The sequence below is a fragment of the Centropristis striata genome, chromosome 8, assembly GCF_030273125.1.
Source record: "Centropristis striata isolate RG_2023a ecotype Rhode Island chromosome 8, C.striata_1.0, whole genome shotgun sequence".
In the NCBI taxonomy this organism is placed as follows: Eukaryota; Metazoa; Chordata; class Actinopteri; order Perciformes; family Serranidae; genus Centropristis; species Centropristis striata.
In genome coordinates, this window is record NC_081524.1 from 32,992,453 (window position 1) to 33,016,301 (window position 23,849).

Genomic DNA, 23,849 nt, shown 5'->3' on the forward strand with positions numbered 1-23,849 from the left:
AAATCAATGATAGTCTGGGATGCAGCACATCAACCTCAATAATCAATGATTGTTGTTTAGGGGCTTAAACATGCAAAAAAAAAATGAGTTGCACACACACACACACACACACACACACACACACACACACCTCCTCTTCCTCTTGCATCATTTATCATCAGTAGCAGAAGTGTCATTATGTGTACTGAAGAAGATTTCACACAGCGCTGAAGGGAGTCATGTCAATTTCCCTCCTATTTGTTGTCACCTCTCTGCCAGTTGAATGAGGGCTCCTTCATAGTGTTTATTACTTCACCACGCCAAAAAAAAAACCAGGGACAGAACAATCACAGATTTCACACAGATTTCATCTTTCTTTTCTTTTTTTTTACCACCAAATTGGCTCTAAAATGTAAATCATTTTTGGGCATTTTTCAGCTTTATTAGACCGTGACAGAGAAAATGGACGGGGTAAACAGAGAGGAAAACATTCGGCTAAGGGACCTCAGACTGGATTCAAACAAGGCTGAGTCGTTGCCATTCAGCCTTCGTGGTCCAAGTGAGTCACTGGGATTCCCAAAAAAATTGTAAATTGTAAATTTATGAACTTTTTGAATACCCAATAGAGAAAAAGGTCCATTTTCTCTGCGGCCAGTGATTTTAAAATTTAGAGTGAGAGAGAGAAGGCACAACCCAAATGTTTGCCTTTGCAATTGTTGTTAATATGGGAGCTGGTATCGTATTTATCCGTTGATAGAGGGGTGTCCTTGTTGGATTCCGGGACAGGAACACAACTTCCTCTGCAACAGGACAACTTGACTCAGTGCACAGAGACTGTCTGCCTCAGTGCACCATGGAGAGAGTCGCTGTGGTGTCAGCTCGCAGGAGTCCCTCAGTACCAGAATGCAACATCTCAACCTCCACCTTAGCCTTCGACCAACACTTCACCACTACTGCCAAAGGAACACTCCTCCTGGCTGAGATAGTAAGTGTTAATATGGATTTTAAGACATTGTTTGCATACTATATCATTAGGAGTCTTACCATCACTACAGAGCTGGTGATCAAGAAGTTACAATGAAAACAATTGATTATAATTTGTATATTGTGTAGTCATTGTCAGGAAGTGTCAACAATTATGATGTTTGAGGCATTAAAAGAGAAGGAAAGTAAGTTTCAGCTAGAGAGCATTGGATCTCTTTTTGCGTTATCTCTAGTCTACAGTAGTACACATTGAAGTTAGGCTTTGTGCTGCAAAAACATTTTTTTTTATACTTTCTCTTTTATAAAATAGATCGAAAATTCACAGAAGCATAAATAGATGTATGTGGTATTCCCTAAACTGTAAAAACAAAATAAAAATAAAAAAAATTCAGCGAAAATAGGAAGTTAACCAAAAGCAAATCAATTCTTCCACCCTTTTTTCCCTCATTGTGTCTCTTTCCTCTGAGGGAAAGAGACAGGACAGCCTTTCTGTAAATACAGTCTGGCTGGCTGCCATGCTGAGGCTGGGCAGGCAATGCACTAGTTGGTCTAATCTGATTGAAACAACTTTTTAAAAAAAAGTTGAATCTAATGGCAGACACACTCTAAAGCTGTTTGTTTTGGAAATTATATAACAGATTGTGTTATTATATGAGCATAACTGACAAGCATAGATACATTAGATGCAGATAAAACATGAAAAAAATACAGAAACACTGAATTTGACTGCAAATTCTGCTTTTGGGTACATATATATGTTTTTTTATTTATTTATCAAAGAAACCAACTCGGCTTAAAGTCATGTTTCACGGCAGAAAACGTTTTCTTCCTGTGATATCGAAACATCCAGCAGGAATCTTTTGTTGTGAAACAGGAAGGGCGGGAGAATATTGGGAGGAACGAGATTTAGTTATTCACCTCTGAACTTTGACTGAGTGGAAATTGACCATGCTGGCTGCTCAGGATTTAGAAATGACTCAAGGAACAAAAAAATAAAATCACAGTAGGGTTGTCTTAGCAAAAAAAGTGACATGAAAACTAAAACTTTTATAAACTATAAACTGTTTCTTATGGTTTGTTAGTTTGTTTCTAGTTTTATCTTTCACATCATTATTATTCCCTTATGTCAATTTAAGGTAAATCAAGAAGTATGTTAAGGTCTCCTCTCCTCTCTTCCAGCTGTGTGGTATGTTGGTGTGGATTCTGGTCGGGGGTACGGAGTATTTTCGTCTGTCTGGTCTGTGCTGGGTGATGTTTGTTGCCATCTCGTGCTGGGTTCTGACTGTTTGCCTGTTTATAATTTACCTCACTGGAGCCCACAACAGGATACCACAGATCCCCTGGACTACACTGGTAACACACACACACACACACACACACACACACACATTCTTGTACTTCTATCTTTGTGAGGGCCCTCATTGGAATAGTGAATTCCCTTGCAAGGTTATAATAGTTTTTTAATTATTCATTAGTTTTAGTTTTAATTTCGTTGGGATTTTTTTGTTTTCAAATTCAGTTAGTTTTAATGGGTTATCGAGTGAGTTTGTTAGTTTTAGTTTAGTATTTATTTTTTTGAAATGCTATAGTTTTAGTTTAGTAGTTAGTTTTATTTTTTTTTGTAATGGGTTATTTGTTGGGTGGGAGATTAAAAGAGGTCAGAGTAAAATTTGCCTTTATGTCCTTTGGTTTATCAATCTTCATTATGTATGAAAAAAGTTGACAAAGCCGAAAACAAAGGATATTTTCACTATGATTTTAGTTAGTTTTGTGAGGACCGGCCGAAATGTCCTCACTTTGCAAAAATGCTCTCACTGTGTTGGTTAAAAACGTGTTCCGGTCCTCACTATGTAGGAAGAACAAGTAAACACACACACACACACACACACACACACACACACACACACACACACACAGATTCACACACAGTTTACTGCATTGGCTTTGTGTTTGTAGAGAATGGTGGTGTTTATTAGTTTCATGCTCTGTGCTTTTTTTCCTTCTAGTCACTTTGTTTGAACTGTAGTGCTGCAGTTCTGTATCTGGTGACAGCAGTAGTAGATGCTCTCTCAGTCAACCAGGCCATTAGGGGGCGACACAACTACAACTGCTGGGCAGCATCTGCAGTAAGAGCACACCTGTCAGTATGATCTGTTGAGAGAAAAGTTTATTCAAAAAGAAAGTTTTTGTTATTATACATATGCATCTTTATAAAAAAAAAAATCACTGAATATTTTATGTCCACACAGGTCAGAAAAAAACACTAAAGTGCTGGCTGCTTCCATAAGTTCTCAAAAAAAAGAAAGAAAAAAGATTGAGCAATATAAAACAACCACATGTGCAGTGTAATCTAGGATTAGTGCAAAAATAGATACTTGTATGATAGAATCGATGAGTTTGCGCCATATTCTTGTTTCCCCAGTGTGTGAAATATGCATTCCTCACAGTTTGTATATAATAAGATCAATGTCATTAAAGAACCACAGATGAAAATGTGTGGCAATATCTGTACAATTCAGTGTGGTGTGTCCAAAAACACTTGATAATAATTTAAACCAATTAAATAAAGGAAAAAGACATGATGGTGTAGTGGTTAGCACTTTTGCCTCACAGTAAGAGGGTAGCAGGTTCAAATCTGACTTGCAGCTCTTCTGTGTGAAGTCAAATGTTTTCCCCATGTCAGCTTGGTTTCTGTCCGGGTCCTCTGGCTTCCTTCCACAGACCACAAACATGCAGCTTAGGGTTGATTGGTGACTCTAAAAATGGCCTGTAGGTGAATGAGATTGTGCAAGATGGTTGTCTGTCTCTATGATAGTCCAACCTGTCCAGAGTGTACTTTTTATGCATTGTCAGCTGGGATTGGCTCCAGCCTCCCATGATACCAATTCACATAAGTGGTTAAAGACAATTAATGAATGAAAATTACAGCAACTCAACGTTTCACACATAAGATGCCAGATATGCATTTTGCTACAACATAATTTGCAAGTGAGATATAAAGTCATGACCAACATGTTTTAGAGGAAGCTACACTGTAATAGCTGCGTGTCATGTGGACACACAAAGTTTACACCTCATTGTCTTAGTGTCCTTTTCCTTTTTCTTTTCAGTTCTTTGCATTTCTGACCACGATGTGCTATACAGGAAGCAGTTACCTGAGCTACTGTGACTGGAAAACCACAGAAGAAGGACAATAGACATGCTGTTTGAAAGCAACAACGTTAAGACCTTCTTGAGGACCGTGCACTGAAATAAATTATTCTGTAGTCATTTCATTTTACTTAATATATTTGATAAAATGTATTAAATATAAATGCGTCCTTGATTTTGAGGCAGTTGTTTAAATAACTTTCATATACAAATGTTTGAGATAGAATCTACTTATTTTGATCACATTAAATGTAATCTTTATGTGTATGTAATTCTAAATCAAGATAATTTTGAATGAATCCAACACAATAGAATTAGTCTGTTTTTAATTGACAGGCACTTCCTGTTAAGTTATTATTAACTCAACTTGTAACGTAGTTAGATTTAATAAATAATATTGCGTGCAATCTGTTGCCTCAATTTTATTGAGTAGCTATTGTTTATCTTTTTTTACAGTGTGTCCAATAGAGATCAAGCCTCAGAGCAGGAAGAGGCTTCAGTCAAATTCAAACTTGTAGAGAAACTGTAAAAGACTTGACCTTTGTTGCCATATCATGTTAATACCAGAAAGACAAAAAAAACAAGGGGGGACACTTTTGCACTCAAAAAAGCTTTGTGGCCTTTGTAACTTAACAGTAATAGAGTTGAAATAAATGAGGACATTAGTCAGTCCAAAAGACAATAGAATCTGAGTTTATTGGTAGAACAACAACATATATTTTCAGTATGTTTACAGTTATATGTACTGAGCATCACACACATTAATAAGCAGGCCGCTGACTCACCCACTAATGTTTTATTTCATGTTTATTGAGTGAATTCCAACCAGGGTGTGGAAAAAACAATGAAAACAGGACACACGGATAAGAACAAGAGTAAATACTTTCTGTGATAGAAGACTTGATTCTGCCTTGAAAATGATATGCCTTAGATGTTTATCAAATGTGTTTCTTCATTATCATTATCAACAAGTTGCTACTTGCATCAAGTTGCAAGTACTACTTACTAAGTAAGTAGGCATGTAAAAGGCAAAATCATACCTTAAATGAAATACAAATTATATTGCATGCAACAGAATTTAATAAGGCTCACAAAGAAACAAAATCTTACAATGACAATTCTTCAAAATATATGTGGTTTTGATTATGCGTAATAAATCACTGCGTTCTTTCCTTCAATGTTGCAGATGTGCAAAATGCAAATAATTAAAGCCCCTTCATTTGATATATGAAAAATCATTTTGTAAAAAGTTTTAAAACGTTAGAAAAGTAGATCCTGTGTGTTTAACTGTGTTACACAGGCTCACACACTTTTTTTGTGTTTTAACAGCCACCAATAATTGTGTTGTTTTTCGTTTTGGTAGTAAACTATTGTTTTATTGACACAGTTTTCCAGAGGTATTGATACATAAAGTGGAATAGCATGGTGACTACAGACTTAATAATGGAGACAAATAGATTGATAATTCGCATTTGATGTTATTCATCAGTTTCTCAGTTGTTCATTAATGGTCGGTGGTGTTGCTGACACCCCAGTGAGCTCCCAGTGACGTGATCCCCGCGGTATTATGTCGGCCACTCAGCATCATGAGCACTTGATCTGGTTTGTTGCCGTAAAGGTTGAAGGAGGTCTGTAACACAGCATCAAAAGATGATACAGGGCCATGAGTATTCTGGTTCTGAACTTAAAATGTGAGGTATTTGTAATTTATTTAATAATTTTTCCCACGAAACAAGGTAACTTTTTTTGATCATTTTTCATGTAAAAACATGTCATGGTGCCTGCATCACAAATGTGAAAATTTGCTTCTTTTCTTTTTGATTAACAATCTTATTTGATTTTTTTTTTTTTTTTAAATCCTGCATGTCTAACAATAATATGATAAAACATTTTTCTGAATTAGGTACGTTTACCTTTTGTTGATGATACCTACCTTTATTTGATTAATATTTAAAACATAGGACCTCTACCCATAAGATAATAGTGTTATAGTAAGGTATTGAAGGATCTGTATTCTTCTTCCACTACTGAATAATTGTAACAAACACTAAAGATAGAAGGTAATTACCGTTGTGGGCTGGCCGGCAATCAAAGCGCGTCCTCTGGAGGTCAGAAATATCACTTGATAGATGTAGCTGGTTGTGTGTTTGCCTGAAACCTGAAACATAACCATGTGAGAACATTAACACAGATATATGGACAATAAAAAAAGAAATGTCAATAAATATTACATTACACAAAAACAATACCAATCACATTTTTAGTAATAATAAAATCTCTAACCTGGGTAATGGTCTCTCCATCAAATAGTTCTATCTCATGGAGAATGTGTCCTGTAGAACGACCAAAGACCGGACCCCAAATGTTGCCATTGCTCACCTGAATACTGCAAGGACAGTCACAGCAGAGAGGAAACATGCAGTTAAACATCAACTGTGATAAATACAGGAAGATATAGGGGCACTTAATAAAAGGAGAATGATCATATAGAAACATATATACTGTCATAATTTAGCTGGATATTGCATGTGCAAGAACAAGAAAGCTAGGCAGTACAGCAGAGCTCATGCATAGAAAGCAAATTATTGGCAGTGAAGGGTGGCTGAACCTCATGGTTCACTTTTTAAAAAAACAAGTCCAATCCATAAGCTGTATAAGTCCACACCCAAAATGTCATTATCAGTGACTACATGCACTGGTTACAGGCTCTGTGCAGTTAAAATAAAATGTAAATCTTAGGAAAAGAGAAAATAGACCAATTCATGCTCTTTTAAAAATGTCAGACCATTGTCCTCCGGCTAACACAAAAACACATGAACATTTTCCCTTTTTGAACCCTAAATAATCTCTGTACACATCTGGACAAGAAAGAGAACAGACTGACCCAGTGATGTAAGCGTTGTTTCTTTCCCAGACCCTGAGCCCTGTGATTCCTCCATCTCCTTGTGTGGAGAAGGAGCTACCAGCACCAGGCCCAACAGCAGGAGAGTAGAAATATGAGCTGGGAGCTGGAAAAGTAATAAAAAATGTATTTATGCAATGGATAAGAACAAGCTATTGCTTCTTGATTTAACTTGACTTAAAGCAGCTTTACATAATAATTTTAGCTCACTATAATGGCTAACTGCTGTTTACATTGCAAACACCAGAGCTTTGGACTGGTGGGAGGAGGAAGTATAAAAAATAAGACTAAACATATAACAGTTAAACGCATCTTACCAGCCAGGCAGCTGGCACAGAATGCAGCCAAAAACAAGAAGGTAAACATTCTGGTGTGTGAAGGCGGCCGCAACACTGTAAACAATCAGAAAACAATTCATCAAAATGATTATCAACAGATATTTACATTTTTTGAGACTTGAAATCAATTTGAGCAACTCTGCCTTTAAGTTCCATCACATTGAGAGAAGGAAGACGTCACTACAGCCCATATCTCCAACACTTTACAACAATTATTTAGACTGACAAATAGCACTGATGACATGAACTGAACCCTTAAAAAATAACCAGTGCATCAGTAAAATGCTAGTACAGCTGATCGAGTGTACCTGACGTCCGACTTGGTTTAAACCTGCAGATGTTCAAACTCACCTGCAGTTTAGATCTCCTGAAACCAGCTTGAGTCCAGAGCAAAGGATGAGATGAAACTGTGAAATTGTCGCTTATATATGTACCTACCTACCATATCTACCTACCTTCCTCCCTCCCACACCATACACACACACACACACACCTAACATTCCTACAGCCTCTGAACAATAGCAGGCGTAAGGTATCTTAGACTTTGAAACTGAGCCAGGACATTTCCATCATTTGCACGACACTTGCAGGAAAGGCCATCGTATCTATTGTACTTACCTTGATTGATAAACATCATCTCTTGAGTCTGAGCTGTAACATTTCTGATAGTAGTTGTTCCGGAGCACTTGATCTAATCACATGATCTTCATTAACAGAACAGATTTTACCCGGTTGATGTGAAATGTAGATGTTAAAATTTTAATAACTTCTGAGCACTTGAGGGAGATTTTTTTTTTTAAATCTGAGTTTCAAAGTTCATTCCTGACCTTGGAGACAGAATAGACAAGAGGTCCCTTAAGTACACAGACTCTATATTTTTTAAACAAAAAAAATATGAATAAGAAAAACAAACATTTTTTGTGCAATTGAAACCAAAGTTGTGTCAGAAAGAAGAAAAATCTTTTTCCATAGTGCCGAAAGCCAATAAAATAAGGTCAAAGGTTGAAAAGTCAAAATGTGGGATTTTTCTGTGCAATGACTACTTGTGTGCTGAGAAAAGAATTGGTGCCTACAACTGAAATGTTTAATTTCCTTTAGTCTCTGCTCTGTAAGTACTATTCTTAAGAAATTATCAAAACAGTGGAACCAGTCAGATGACAAGTTTTTCTTGACATACTATATCTTGTCTTTGGGAACATTTTGCTATATATTTCATTATAGTTTTGGAGGAGAAAAACAGGAGCCCCATGTGCCCAAAGACAATAGAAAATAGCCTTTTTCTCAGAAACTAAAAGGAGCACAATCAAGTATTCAGTACATGTGAAAGTTGAATATCAAAAAATATGTAAAAAAAATTAAAAAAAATCATGCAGAAGGTATGTAATAAACACAATGTGAGTGTTTTCCCCTAACAAAAAATCCTGACTTTGACAATTGATAAAAATCTGATTTTCAATGCGATCTTAAAACATTGAAAATGTACTGTTATTTAGATATTTGCCCAACTCTTTCTATGCCAAAGAAAGAGTGAAATACTTCCTTCTGAGTTGATGCAGTGCACTGAACACCTGATGTTATTCCAGTAGAGGGAAGTGCCAGGGCATTGTTTTAACTGGTTCTACTGGTACAAAACTTTGTACGCCAAACGCTTCTAGACAACAAGACGTCATGCTTTCAGAATTTCGCCACGAGTATGTAGACACACACACACACACACACACACACACACATACACGACTGTGCAAAGTGCAAATAAGGATGTGATGCATTCAAGGTCTCCAAATTAGAAAATATTCATACACCAAAAAAAAAACTGTATTACTATGTTAAAAACTGGCCTGGATCATGATGTTGTTTGTTGAAAAAAAAAAAGAAATTTATATTTTCTTCTAAGAGCATCAGATAGTAAATACATCTACAAAACATCACCAGGAAGTAAACAAAGTCTTATTCATTTGTTTTGTATAACAAAAGGAAATGGTTCCTGATTGGAAACACGTCTGATCTCAGACATGAGAGAACGCGGAATTATTGTAGGTAAGGTTCCAAGAAATCACCACACCCCGGGGATGTCCAACACTGGTGCCTTACCAGCTCCTCACCAATGGGAGTTTACAGAGCTTAAGAGGGGAAAAAAAGTTCAAAGGTCATATTAGAAAATGTCCAAATAGAAGGCTAAAGTTTGATGATCCGTGTGAGTAGGAAATCATTTTGTGTTTTGACCAATGTATCCCATCTGTCTGCATATGGGTTATGACTTAATAGTTTTTTTGGGCATTTTGTAGCTTTTTTATTGACAGAGGGGAAGACATGCAGGAAAGGGCTCCGAGCCGGATTCGAAACCGGGCCGCCCGCTTTACGAGAACTGGGCCTCTGTGGTATGCCCTCTACCAGGTCTGCCACCAGGAACGCCCTGACTTATTAGTTTTACTTGGCATCATACTACAGGGCAAAAATCTTGAAAAACCTGTTGTTTGAGCAAGGCACATAATTGGCTGCCATGTCTGTCACAGAGTCACTGATGGTAAATGTGTGTGTGTGCATGAGAAGGCTATTAATATCACCTGCACGTAGCTGTTTTTAATGATCAGTATTTCTTTGCTTGCATTTGAACTGAAGTATGAAAAACACATTCTAAATGGTTTTCTCTTTTATTACTGAACAACAGGCTAAAAAAAGGTTTTGGCAGCATAATCTTAAGATTTAGATCAGACTTGAAAATGAATCAACATTTATTTTTCTCATGCTGCTGAGGGCCTCCGTACATGTTGCCACCCTAGCTTACAAAAGCTGAAAGAGCTGTCTGAAGAGGTAAAAGTAAAACTAAGACATCTTTTGAGACACTGCCCTCAGACCTGGCTGCGTCTCAATCCTCTACCCACTGCCGGATAGTAGCTGTATCAGAACAGATGTCTTGTCAGGTTTGGAGTAGCCTCTTTGAATATCTTGAGAAGATATTCACTGTAACCACCATAACACACTTATTTCAACGTTATAACCCCATGTGTTTTGATCATGACAGTAATGGTATTATTAATATTTATGATTAATATTGTTATTTTATTATTATTAGATTATATATTTGGTTTTTAGTCTATGTTTCACTCTCAAGTTAACAGTGCAGTTATACAGGTGGAACTGCATAATGTGTTTTTTACAGTGTAGAAATCCCCATTGTGTGACAATGATAGTTTCTGTTTTATTTTTCAGCTCGCAAGCACAGTTCGAAGCTGAATGGAATAATTGTAGTAATTGATGCAGTGTAGAAACCAGAAAAAAAGTGCAATTCCATACAAATAGAACTATATATGGCCCATTTCAGAATTGCGGGTACATTTGAAGTTCAGAAAAAATAAGAATTTTATTTTATTTTTTTCCATAAAATCTTTTTCATTCCCATAGAGAATACTTTAAATTTAACACTTCCAGCATTTGCCAAGCTTAAACATGTAAGATTTTAAATATTTAATCTGAAAATCATCGTAGTAACAGTACAATCAGTCAACTCTGTTGCAGATAAATTAGGGTAAATATGTACTTGGATGTCATACATTTTAAAACCATGTCTTTCCTAAGAGAAGTTTTGTCTTTACATCCACTAATTCAACTTTAAATTTTCTAAGATAAAGATTTTTTTTTCAGGAGTAAAAACATTGACATATTTAATTGGAAAGTTGTCAAGACAGTTTGGATTTTCTCTAATTATTGCTCCAAAAATGAATGAAATGCTTTGAAATTTCATGGATAGTGAGAATGTTAATTATGACACAGCTTCTGGTTAATTTGTCAACAATAAAACATATTTAATTAGATTTTTTTTAAACAAAACTGTGTGAAACAGAGTTGACGCCTATGTGAACAGAGTTGACATGAATAACAGAGTTGACAAACTATGTGTAAAAGGCCAAAAACAGTAACTCTGTTATCATTAAAATTTTGACACATGTAACAGAGTTGATGATAACAGAGTTGACATTTTCCACCATTTTGTGCTTTAACTCCACGTGCTAGCTTAAAACCAGATACCACATGTCATGAATAAAACCATACTTTTATGAATTTTCATCATATAATTGTTTTTTAAAAAATGACTGACAGATTCACTAGAATGTCATAGTAACAGATTTGACATACAATTAATCTACTGTTGGTGTATTCTGAACATTTTGTACAAATTAATGAGAGAGAAAGTTTAACATTCCATAGTTCCCTCCAAATCTTTTCTCCAAGAGGAAGTGACATCACTGGGTGCAGGTCACATGTTTTTATTTGAATGCTGTAGGGTTTTTTATGTGGTTTTATAACAGAGATAACAGAGTTGACCGGATCATAGGGACAGATAAAATATAATTTAATAATAATAATTCATTTTATTTAATAGGGCGCCTTTCAAGGCACTCAAGGTCGCCTTACAACATGGAAAAAACAAAAAAACAAGCAGAACATCATACATATCATACAATCTAAACAAATCAGAATATTTACAAATACATTACAATTAAAGAGGGGAGTTTGTGTGGAGGATCAAATGGAGTGAGCGAGTCTGAACAGGTAAGTCTTTAGTTGTGATTTGAATTGATTGAGAGATGTGATGTTGCGAAGGGAAGGGGGAAGGGAATTCCAGAGCAAGGGAGCAGAGCGACTGAAAGCTCTGCTCCCCATGGTAACCAGACGGGCAGGGGGGACAGAGAGGTGGGTGGAGGAAGAAGATCTGAGTGGGCGAGCGGGTGTGGCAATGTGGAGGACGTCAGAGAGGTATGGAGGGGCGAGGTGGTGAATGGCCTTGAAGGTGAGCAGTAGAGTCTTGTACTGGATGCGGTGTGTGATTGGGAGCCAGTGGAGTTGCTGGAGGATTGGTGTGATGTGGTGACTGGATGGGGTCCTTGTGATGATGCGGGCTGCTGAGTTCTGTACCAGTTGTAGTTTGTGAAGAGTTTTTTGCGGAAGTCCAAACAGGAGAGAGTTGCAGTAGTCAAGACGGGAGGTGACGAGACTGTGGACCAGGATGGCAGCTGTGTGGGGTGTAAGAGAGGGGCGGAGGCGGTTGATGTTACGGAGATGGAGGTAGGCTGAGCGGGTTATGTGACTGATGTGTGAGGTGTATGAGAGTGTGCTGTCAAGGATGACACCCAGACTCTTTACCTTGGGGGATGGAGAGATGTTGGAATTGTCTATGGATATTGTGAAACTGGGAGATTTGGATAGGGTGGTTTTTGTGCCAATGAGTAGAATTTCTGTTTTGTTGCTATTCAGTTTCAGGAAATTGGATGAAAACCAGGACTGTATTTCGAGGAGGCAGTCAGTGAGGAGGGAGGGAGGGAAGGTGGACTCAGGTTCAGTGGAAATGTGGAGCTGGGTGTCATCCGCATAGCAGTGGAAGTTGATGTGATGTTTCCGGAAAATGTAACCAAGGGGGAGTAGGTAGATGATGAATAAGAGGGGTCCCAGGACAGAGCCTTGGGGCACCCCAGTGGAAAGGTGGGAATGGAGTTGAGTGGCAACAGTTTTTTCCAGAATCTTTGACAGAAATGGCAGATTGGAGATGGGACGGAGGTTGTTGGGGTCGTTGGGATTTGCACCAGGTTTTTTTAGTATTGGGGTGAGGAGTGGATTATGTGTGTGATGAGGGGGGCCAGAGAGGGAATGGTGGCTTTGACAAGAGTAGTTGGAAGGGGGTCTAAGCGGCAGGTTGATGATTTTGATTTCTTGATGGTATCAGTAATTACAGAGAGTGGGGGGAGGGTAAATGCTGAGAGAGTGTGGGAGGGGGGCACAGATGGAAATAGCGGAGATGAACTATGAGAGGCACTGGGAGCAAGTTGCTGGTGGATGTTGTGGATTTTAGCAGTGAAAGAGGATAGAATAGTGTTGCAGGAGGCGGTAGAGTACATCTGTGGTGGTAGTGAGTCCGGAGGTTGAGTGGTGTTGCGGACGAGTGAAAAGAGGGCTCTTGAATGCCATAGTTGGAACTGATTAGATCTGCGTAGTATGTGGATTTGGCCTTGGTAATGCAGTTCTTGTAGTGGAGTATGTGGTTATGATAGATTTCCTTGTGAACAGTTAGACCAGTCTTATTATAGAGGCGTTCCAGGCGGCGTCCTATGGATTTGAGTTGTCTGAGAGCGGGCGTGAACCACGGTGAGGAGCAGGTGAAGGTGACAGATCTGGTTTTGAGTGGGGCGAGATAGTCCAGGAGATTATGGAGACTGTTGTTGTAGTGGAGGACCAACTCATTAGGGGTGTAAAAACTGTCTGCATTGGGGAGGGAGTCGATTATATATATTTTTAATGTTGAAATCCCATGTATTACAGAAAATAAATACTCTGTGCAACTGTAAGTATAAGTATTTATAGAATTAGCACAAAAAAACTGCTAATTTTAATGAATTATTTTATGTTAATTCAATATGAACATGTGAATCACAAGATGAAGACAGCCAATAATTGGCGGGTGGGAATCATTTAATGAATATTTTACATATAAATTGTGCCTAAAATACACACCAAACATTATTATTGGTGAACATTCAATATAATTAGCAATATTATTTAAAACAGATCCAGTAAATACTTTTTTAGGGGGAAATAATCAAAGGTTTTTCTGGGAGACGCGAAATGTACCCGCAATTCTGAAATCACCCATATATATATAAAATGATAAAACAACAGATCAAACTGTATTAACACACACATGAAGAACATCTATCACACCCACAGAAACTCTGGTCACACATACAACATCAGTAAAATATTGAATTTTACTACCATCTAGTGGAGTTTTTTTTAGAGAAAGACAGCTGATTGTTGAGGCTCATTCCCAGGTGCGACCACATTAGCTGGTTTACATAAAAGTTTATTTCAGACCCATGCATTTGCTCAGCTTCTCATTCAGTTTACAGACCTTTGAATCAATTGTGGATTGAATGCAGGTTTCTATGAGATAACATTTGTCTTATGATGGTTGAAAACAGTTGAAAACCACAGAAGAATCAAACAAAAAGCACCGGTAACACTTTACAATAACCAACTAAATAATAATTATAAATGGTTTATAAACCAATTATTAACCATTTACAAAGTGCTATACATATTTAATCTTTAAATGTTTTCAACCAATTTCTTAAAGGTATATGAATAATTTAAAAATCATTAACATACTTAATATGGTGTTAAAAATGTTAAAATGAGCGCAACTAAAACTATTAATAAACTATTGATTATAATTGAATTGTTTGTTTATGGTAAAGTAACTATAAACGTACATTAATATTCCATCTATTTGCCATTTATAAATGATTTAGTTAGTTAAACATTAATAAAGTATGTATTAATCATTCTAAATGGCCTATATACGGTTTATAAATGATGATTTAACATTAATAAACTATCTGTTTACCATTTATAAATGATGGTTATTGTAAAGTGTTACCAAAGCACCAATTGAAAGTGAATAACAATAGCTTTACACCAAGAATTTATTTTTTTCAGATTTGCCGTCAGTTTGTCCTTCAGTCATGGTGTCCTGTAGTGTCCTCCTCTCTCCACTAGATGTCATCATTGAGCTGCTGAAGATCAACAGAGCTGCACATGGAGCTGCTGATCTATCAGTGAACTTCTACTCAGTAAGCATGAATCTTATTTAAAGATTGTCCAATAATATTTCATAATCTTATTCTTTATCAATAATTAATGGTTAAAGTAACAGGAACTATTAGATTGCACTTTATCTTAATTAAGGTATGAAATACAAGAGCTCTACAGGAGCTGGGTTTTATAGACTTCACATACTCTTTTCCTTCATGGCAGGTAGCAAGGTGGAGATGGGAGGTGCAGTTTGTCATTTCTGAATTAAAAATTTTCACCTCCTGTCGTGTCTGCGCTAGCATCTGAGTGTAACATGTAATGTTCATAATGGGGAGAAAAAAGCTTAGCAGGCTTAAAAAGCAAGGTAGCACTTGAAACAAGGGTGTGTGTGTGTGTGTGTGTGTGTGTGTGTGTGTGTGTAGCATAACATAACATTTGAGAATGAAGGCTTGGTTTAAGATGAGGGTGAGGTGAGGTTCAGGGAGGGTTAGGATTTGGCAATGTCAATTATGGTTACGGGTAGGGTTAGTCGTATTTCAGACTAAAGACCAGCTAAATTGCAATTGCCCGTCCACCTGAGTACAAAATACATGTTCTCTGTTGTACATAAGCTGATTTTGGGTCAGTAGTTAAAGTTAGGTTAAGAGTAGAATCAAGGTTAGGGTTAATAAAAAGAGAATGAATGGAAGTGTGTGTGTGTGTGTGTGTGTGTGTGTGTGTGTCTGTGTCTGTGTCTGTGTTTGTGTTAACTTCAGTATAACTTCTAAAATACAACTTTTCTAAATTCTGAATTTGATGCAATATTTTCTTTTTACACATCGACTCAACTTTTTGGGAAGGTTTGTACCTATTTTATAATGGCTGCATCAACCATCATATTTGATAATTCATAATGTCTACAAATCCTCATAAATCAGTCTTGCAATTTAGTATTGTTGGAAACTTGGAGTGTTTGATTGTACTCTCTTCTTGTCATCCTTCATTGTTGATTTTAAGCCGTGCCCTCTCTCTCTCTCTCTCTCTCTATATATATATATAAGCTCAGAAAGACCTAATATCCTCAAGTGTGACATTTCTTAAAACTATCAACCATTAAATAGTTTTGGGATATTTGGAAAATCTATATCTTTAAATATAGTTTTTTATGTTGTTTATTAAAACATTTCTGTGCATTTTATTTACTTGTTTGTTTACTCATTTCCATGCAGCACTTTAATTGGCCTTAATAGTGGTGTAGTTGCCTAGTAATCACATTACCAAATGTGTTCATAGACATGTTTAGTAATGCAATCATGCAGTAACTGTTACTTATAATATATCTTTATTTATATGATATATCTGTAAAGACAATGCAAATATATAAAGCAGGTGATTTAACAATTCTAAAGAGTAAAACATCATGCCAAATAAGGAGAAAAGTAGGGCAGGGTAAGTTTATTTAAGTAGCATATTTCTTCAGGCTACACAGAGGCAACACAATTTACGTCACTTCTCAGACTTCTCAGCCACACAGGATGTCACATGGTGGTTTTCACAGGCTGATGAACTCTCATGACCTGATTTTGTAAAATTTCTGGAGTTTCTGCTTAATGAGAGTTTATTTGAATTAAATAACAAACCCACCATTATTTTTCTTATCGTGTTTGTGCATTCTGGGTCGAAAACAGTGTTCCCAAAACTCCTGCAAAGCACTGAGTGCCACGTCAGCTCATCTTCTCAAACTCTGCTGTGTTTGGTAGAATATTAACAAATCAGTTTTAGTCTATCAATGCTGCATGTAGAGACATCTGTAGTCTTGCATAACTTGCAATCCGATTTGTTAATCTTATGTAAGTTATGTCAGGTATACCTTATTAGAAAGCATGGGTATTGCTGTGTTTATGGTAGATATATATATATATATATACACATATATATGAAACTGGAGCAGACATGGCCCAGGTAGAACTTTACAATGCACAAGGATTTCTGTATAGATCAGCAATGATGTGAATACTGACAAGCTGCATTCTATACATCTCATAAACCTTTATGAGTTTTAACTGAGCCACCTGAATTCATGCCATGCAACCTTTGCTAAATTAAGCATGGTCTTTGTGCAGAAACAGGTCAGTGCCACGCATTTGAGGCAGCAGAATTGGCAGAACACTGAATACACTGACTTTTAACCTCAAGTGTGAAATCTAACTCAGATGATTGAACTTGGTTTGGGACATGTTTTTCACATATCGGACTGGATAAATTGGACTGGATAAATAACCAATAACCTATTTTGTATAGCTGTATTTGCATAGCACCTTTCATACGAGAAGTGCATCACAAAGTACATTACAACAAGACTATCATGAGATGAAGAGATAAAATGAAAATGAAAAAGAATGATTCATTTACAAAGTTTCTAGTATGAGTCAGGGTTAAAAACTTTCTTATCTGCTTTTTCAGGTGGAGGCTTGGCGGATGTTACTCTCCTACACTTTTTCCAAATAACAACACCAACTTTACTCCTACCAAAATTTAAAAAATACTCCACTTTCTTTTTTTTTTTAATTGTACTGATTGCTGTAACTCAGCTTCTACTTCATTTAGTGAAAAACTTTGGCAGACAAAGAGGGTTTCTTTGTACCTTTATGTGAAAATGTTTTATGTATATTTGTCGACACATTCATTAAAACAATGTAAATTGTTACAAACTGGGTCATTTTTTCATAGAAAGATCCATCTGATTTTATGGCAGTCCATAAAAGACTGGAGCGTCACGTTGGCCTTGGCTGTGTGTGAAGAAGAATCTGGTCTAAAGTGCAGAGGTGGTGGTTGTTCAGGTTACTGAGAGTCATGGTGGTTTTGGCAGGCCCACCAGAAATGATTCATTTGGCATCTTGACATACTTTCTTTTTTTTTTTTTTTAGATCTAATTTAATACAGGCAACAAATACAGTCAGAATTATGAGGTCAAAGGTGAGACAGTAAAGGTTCTCTATACATTTCTAATAGTTCAGTGAGTCTACAACTATAACTTTTGTACTTCCATATACAATCAGGATTTATGTGCTTAAGGCACACACTGCAACCAAATATGTGAGGTACCAACACGTACTACACATAGGTTGTTTATGACTCACAGGAGTGTTTTCAAAATAAAACACCCTACCGCTGGCAGGAGACCAACACGTCCTTATACATCGCCGTCGCCATTTAAAACACTTTGTTACTGAAATGTGAAATGGTTGCAGTTTGGTTAGGTTTCGGCAACAAAACTACTTACAGTGAGGGGAAAAAAGCTGCAATGTTAGCTGAAAAAGCTTACGTGAACCGACACATCAACAGATGAGGATGACTTACGCTTAAATACATATTCATTAACAGATCAAATCTAAGCAAACGTACCTGAGCAACACACACACACACACACACACACACACACACAGACACAAACACGTGCGATGACATACATCCTAAACCTGTGCACATGCATACGCATCTTGAGCAGTAACCTGAGCAGACTTGTGGATAGGTAGAAATCAATTCCTCCATGGGGTTCAACTTGTGGTCATGTAACTTCAAATGACCTCCGACGTTTAGCTTCCCGCAGACCCCATAAAAAAAACACAAAGCTAAATAATGATTAGATTTAGATTAATTACTTTATTAATCCCACAATGGGGACATTCAACCTCTGCATTTAACCCATACTTTCTTTACACACAAGTGAACACACCATGCAAGGAGCAGTGGGCAGCACATTACTGCACCCGGGGAGCTGTGGAGGGGGGTTAGGTGCCTTGCTCAAGGGCACTTCAGTCCACTTCAGGGCGACTCTCCAGTTACAAGCCCGATTCCTAACCTCTAGGCCATGGACTGCCGAAGTAAGGTTGTTATTGTTATTTTTTTACATATATTTATAAAAATTATTTTGATAAATTAAGACAATTAAGGTTTTTCCCCGATGGTAGCACTGGAGGTTGAGGGATCACCCAAGTTGTTAAAATTCATCATCTTGGCACCATAAACTTTTATTATATATATATATATATAATGACATTAAAAAGACAAAAAACTCAGAACTGAACATAAATGATAATAATGAAAAAGAAAAAAAAACATAGAAATAAAAAACAAATCCCAAATAAAAAATTAAACGGCAAGATTCCAAAATGAAAAATACAACAAAACCTATTAGAGAGAGCTGTATCAGGCAAACGTGGCTCATTCTGACATACTTTGTGGAGCCCCTGATTTTATTTCATTTCATTTTTTATTTTATTTTATTTTATTTTATTTTATTTTATTTTATTTTATTTTATTTTATTTTATTTTATTTTATTTTATTTTATTTTATTTTATTTTATTTTATTTAAGAAAGTAAAGAATGCCAGGTTAAGTTGTCCATCTTTCCATTTCAGTAAAATTTGGAAACTTGATGAGTGGAATGTACAGCGGATGCAGTAAGAAATCAAAACAGTGCTTTCATCTCATACCCCACGAATTTCCCTTGAATCACGCCCTGTTTGCAGAGGAAGTTGATCATGATCTCAAGAGTTGCTCCCCTGTGGTCTTTCTTAACCTCAGTGTCGCACGCTGCATTTTTTTCTGAAAGTGGGTCACTGTGAAACATTCTCTTTCAAAAATATCACTGATTAACCCTGGCTGACACAGCAGAGTAAGAGCTATTACACCGTCATCAGGGCTAAAACTATGTGCTTTACTACATACGTTGCATCACAGTGTCACTAAGAGGCATTTAAAGTTAAATGTGAACAAAGTGCCTGGTAAGCAGTTTTCCTCTGGGTTGTTGGAAGTGGGTGAGAGACAAGGAAAAGGGCATAAAACATAATGAGAGAGAAAGATGGATGCAATATCGTCATGTAGGTTAACAATCCTGAGGTTGCATAAACTGTATGCTTTATATTACTAGGGCTTTTTCTTTTTCATCCTGAAATGTAGCCTACGACAGAAACAAACACACAAACACACACACGTACGCACGCATGCATGCATGCACGCACACACGCACGGAGTACAAAAGCAGTGCCTTATCCAGTCCAAACCAGTTTCTTTTAGCTCTGAGATTTGGCTTCTCAGCATGCAGAAAATAACCCCAATGAAAGCATGATTGCATTAACCTGGTTCGGAGCACTAATACTTCACAATGAGCAGCCATGAGCAAAGTCTCTTTCTGTGCACTAGCAAACTTGGCAAATGGTAATGAAAGGGAGTGAATGAAATAATGACTTCAACATACTTCACTTCAACAAGTGGAGTAAGTGGAATATTACTATATTTACTATATTATTAAGTTTGTATTTACACACATATTTACTCTGAATGGTGCAAGTCCTGGCCCTCCTGCATAAAAAGGTAATAAAAAACTTTGAGAAGGGCTGGAAGCAAATCTTATCTCCCTCATTGAGGAATTCTGGATCTGGCCTTGCACCACCACTGCTGGGGTGCTAAGACGACCAGTGAAAAGGCTTCGGGTCTGACTTCACATGAGGAGTCTGTTGTGCACCAAAACCAGCAAGCTGAGGTATCAAAATGTTCAGTGTAGTTAGGATCTTTTAGTTATTTTATAGCTTGTAAGTTGCAGTGGCTGACACCGTGCTGGTGGTTGTGATGATGTTTGTGTGTTTTCTCCCTCTGCAATGGCAAGTCTGCCCCGTGGTGAACCTTCCAGATTTGTATTGCTTTTGATTGATTCTTCAAAGTAGTGAGGTACCTAATCTAGCTTGCCTGGTTCACGTTTGAATCTCAGACTGTAGTGAAGTGCACAGGCGTCTCTGCATTCACTAGAGGACTGTGACAAACCTTTCTTATATCAAACTTTGCACAGAAGCTAGTCAGTCTAGTCAAGGTCATTTTAGGGGGCATAAACACAAGAAAATACTCCTTATTTAGTGAAGGGGGCCTTAAGGATGAGACTGATTTAAGATCTAAGAAAGGTGACATGCCAAGTTTTGTTTTAGATGTTGAGCCGTGACAGTTTAAAAAGTAATGTTAGATTACAGGTTTGTATAATACAGTTATGTATTATTACAATTCATAATAGTGATCCAGCAAGACACAAACCTCTAACCTCTGTGTGAACTCTGCTGCAGCCATGCTCTCTCAATTGATCCTGTCCCGTTTTATCTCCTAACCTAGACACGTACACTGTTGACTTGCATGCACTGCACACCCACACATCAACAGTTGAGGATGACTTCCGCATAAATACATATTCATTAACAAATCAAATCTAAGCAGACGTACCTGAGCAACACACACACACACACACACACACACACGTGCGATAGCATAAACCTGTGCACATGCATACGCATCGTGAGCAGTAACCCGAGCAGACTTGTGGATAGGTAGAAATCAATTCCTCCATGGGGTTCAACTTGTGGTCATGTAACTTCAAATGACCTCTGACATTTAGCTTCCCGCAGACACCATATAAAAACACAAAGCTAAATATGAATTAGAATAGATGAATTACTTTATTAATCCCACAATGGGGACATTCAACCTCTGCATTTAACCCATCCTTTTCTTACACACAAGTGAACACACCATACAAGGAGCAGTGGGCAGCACATTACTGCACCCGGGGAGCTGTGGAGGGGGGTTAGGTGCCTTGCTCAAGGGCACTTCAGTCCACTTCAGGGCGACTCTCCAGTTAAAAGCCCGATTCCTAACCTCTAGGCCACGGACTGCCAAAATTAGGTTGTTATTGTTTTTTTTTATTATATATTTTTAAAAATGATGACATTTTTCATCTCTGGCTCAGAATGCTGTTTTTTCCCCAATGTAAACATTTACTCACTAATGTAACTGCAACCCTGATACCAAAAAAGTTGGGATGCTGTGTGAAACATAAAAACAGACATTAGATATACTGTCTTTGTATAGTTTTTATTTCACTATACACTCACCGGCCACTTTATAAGGTACGCCTGTTCAACTGCTCTTTAACACAAATATTGAATTAGTCAATCACATGACAGAAACTCAATGCATTTAGACATGTAGACATGGTGCAGACAACCTGCTGGTTTATTCTGAGCATCAGCATGGGGAAGAAAGGTGATTTAAGTGACTTTGGATGTGCCATGGTTGTTGGTAAGTATTTCAGAAACTGCTGATCTACTGGGATTTCCACGCTCAACTATCTCTAGGGTTTACAGAGAATGGTCTGAAAAAGATAAAATATCCAGTGAGCCAAAATGCCGTGTTGATGTCAAAGGTCAGAGCAGAATGGCCAGACTGCTTGGAGGTGATAGAAAGGCAACAGTTACTAACTAACTAACCAAAAAAAAAAAAAATGTAATCAGATGGGTTACAGCAGCAAAAGACCACACTGTCACGTTTTTGGGTACACCTCACTAGCTAATAAAGTGGCCACTGAGGGTATGTCACAAAGAATTATCAAATTATCAAATCAGGCTTATGTATGAGTGTTGATCTCTGTCCGGCGCTAATTCAGGAAACTCTCCTGCGGGTCGCATTAGAGACAAATCATTTTGTGTGCAAACCAGCATCCTGTAAACCGTTACTGGCAGCATCAGGCACAGTTTAAGTATAGAAGACTATTTAGAGATCGTCACAGTATTAAACTTCACGTTGTGAAGCAGAACTACTTAGTTAAGTTTTGGAAAGCATCATAGTGTGGGTGGGTTAAATTAACAATTTATAGCTCAATGTTGACATTTGGTTTCACACAGGACATGAACAGAGGTCCCATCCATCTAATAGCTTAGAGAATAACAATATGTGTTGTGATTCCCTTTTGAAAGATTTTGTCTTACCTACCTAATAACAAATGTGAATGTGGGCTTTAATAAGATGTTGTGCACAGATGACCCATCCAACTGTTGTGAACAGACTGATCAAAGTTACTGATATAAGTTTGAAAAAAAGTAATAAAGCTACATGCTGGTAACATACATTTTAGGATAGAACAGAGAGTAGGTTAGAAGGCTAATACATTCCACTTTGGGCTTTTTGTTTGATGTGATTTTGCCACTGTGTCATTGTCTATAATTACCAGAATCAAACAAGTACCAGCTTGATAGATTCCATTGCACCGCTGGGCCTGTTTCTATTGAATAGGTTGCCAGTGTGAGAAAAAAGTCTTCCCTCTCATCAAATGTCAATGGATATCTTGTAAATAGGTTTCATCTTGTTTATACCAAAACAACATTTATGTTAAATGTTTGTGGTAAATAGATGATCTTGCAAAAGCATGTGTGGATGCATAAGATGGTGAAATTGCAGTCAAACAAATCAATGGCATCAGATCTATATATAGATTATAGATCTCTATAGATTTATGAAAAGTCAACATACTCCTTCAGCTTGCTCATGCACAACTGGTGCACAGTGTTGAAGCACACTAACATGCAGCTCTAGGCTACAGAGGGAACCAGCATGCAACCTGCAACTCGACAAACTATCAAACGCATTTACATTCCAACCTCCAAATGCATACAGGAGCAAAAAAGCAGAAATCCAGAAATGATGCTTGTTTGTGTATGTGTGCCTGCACGCCCCATTACTGTGTTTGTGTCTCTCTGTTTGTGTGTGTGCACTGAACCCAGAGAAACAAGCATGTTGGCTCATAAGTGGTTGTTCCCATGTCTCTTTGGAAGCCTGCAGGGCCAGAGAGGATTTACAGGAATTGGAGGAGAGGTGAAGCAATAACGGCTCGGCAACAACTGATGCCACAACATACTGCCAAGAAAATGACAAAGATGTATTTTGTGTATGTGTGTGTTCCTGGCAGCAGGGAGGGACACATTTCAGACTAAAGGCCTATTAATTTCAGATGGCTTGTTGGAAAAGAGCAACATTTTTAGATCAGTGATTAAGATTTGGGTTAGGGTTTGAGTTCAGGATTCCTAATTAGATTTGGTTGCACTGCCTACAGATAT

The 23,849-nt window shown here is 37.4% G+C and overlaps 2 protein-coding genes across 2 annotated transcripts; one reads left to right on the forward strand and one right to left on the reverse strand.

Moving 5' to 3' along the window:
* The first annotated feature begins 423 nt into the window (after positions 1–423).
* Positions 424–4,249, forward strand: cmtm8b (CKLF-like MARVEL transmembrane domain containing 8b). The gene is made up of 5 exons (XM_059339774.1): positions 424–538; positions 766–964; positions 2,143–2,316; positions 2,970–3,089; positions 4,074–4,249. Exons 2-5 carry the CDS (start codon positions 833–835, stop codon positions 4,158–4,160), a joined length of 513 nt encoding a protein of 170 aa, XP_059195757.1. The 5' UTR covers positions 424–538; positions 766–832; the 3' UTR covers positions 4,161–4,249.
* Positions 4,250–5,617: 1,368 nt separating this feature from the next.
* LOC131976752 (zymogen granule membrane protein 16-like) lies at positions 5,618–7,742 on the reverse strand. The gene is made up of 6 exons (XM_059339906.1): positions 7,705–7,742; positions 7,333–7,407; positions 6,998–7,121; positions 6,397–6,499; positions 6,182–6,271; positions 5,618–5,743 (listed from the first exon to the last, which is right to left on the reverse strand). Exons 2-6 carry the CDS (start codon positions 7,379–7,381, stop codon positions 5,618–5,620), a joined length of 492 nt encoding a protein of 163 aa, XP_059195889.1. The 5' UTR covers positions 7,382–7,407; positions 7,705–7,742.
* Between the last annotated feature and the right edge of the window lie 16,107 nt (positions 7,743–23,849).

What these genes read in the sequence shown, in the direction of transcription:
- cmtm8b (XM_059339774.1), top strand. Translation starts at nt 833, where the DNA reads ATGGAGAGAGTCGCTGTGGTGTCAGCTCGCAGGAGTCCCTCAGTACCA. An exon ending in CACTCCTCCTGGCTGAGATA is followed by an intron (nt 965 to 2,142) that starts GTAAGTGTTAAT and finishes CCTCTCTTCCAG; the next exon opens with CTGTGTGGTATGTTGGTGTG. An exon ending in AGATCCCCTGGACTACACTG is followed by an intron (nt 2,317 to 2,969) that starts GTAACACACACA and finishes TTTTCCTTCTAG; the next exon opens with TCACTTTGTTTGAACTGTAG.
- LOC131976752 (XM_059339906.1), bottom strand. Translation starts at nt 7,381, where the DNA reads ATGTTTACCTTCTTGTTTTTGGCTGCATTCTGTGCCAGCTGCCTGGCT. An exon ending in CTGTGCCAGCTGCCTGGCTG is followed by an intron (nt 7,122 to 7,332) that starts GTAAGATGCGTT and finishes TTACTTTTCCAG; the next exon opens with CTCCCAGCTCATATTTCTAC. An exon ending in AACAACGCTTACATCACTGG is followed by an intron (nt 6,500 to 6,997) that starts GTCAGTCTGTTC and finishes CTGTCCTTGCAG; the next exon opens with TATTCAGGTGAGCAATGGCA.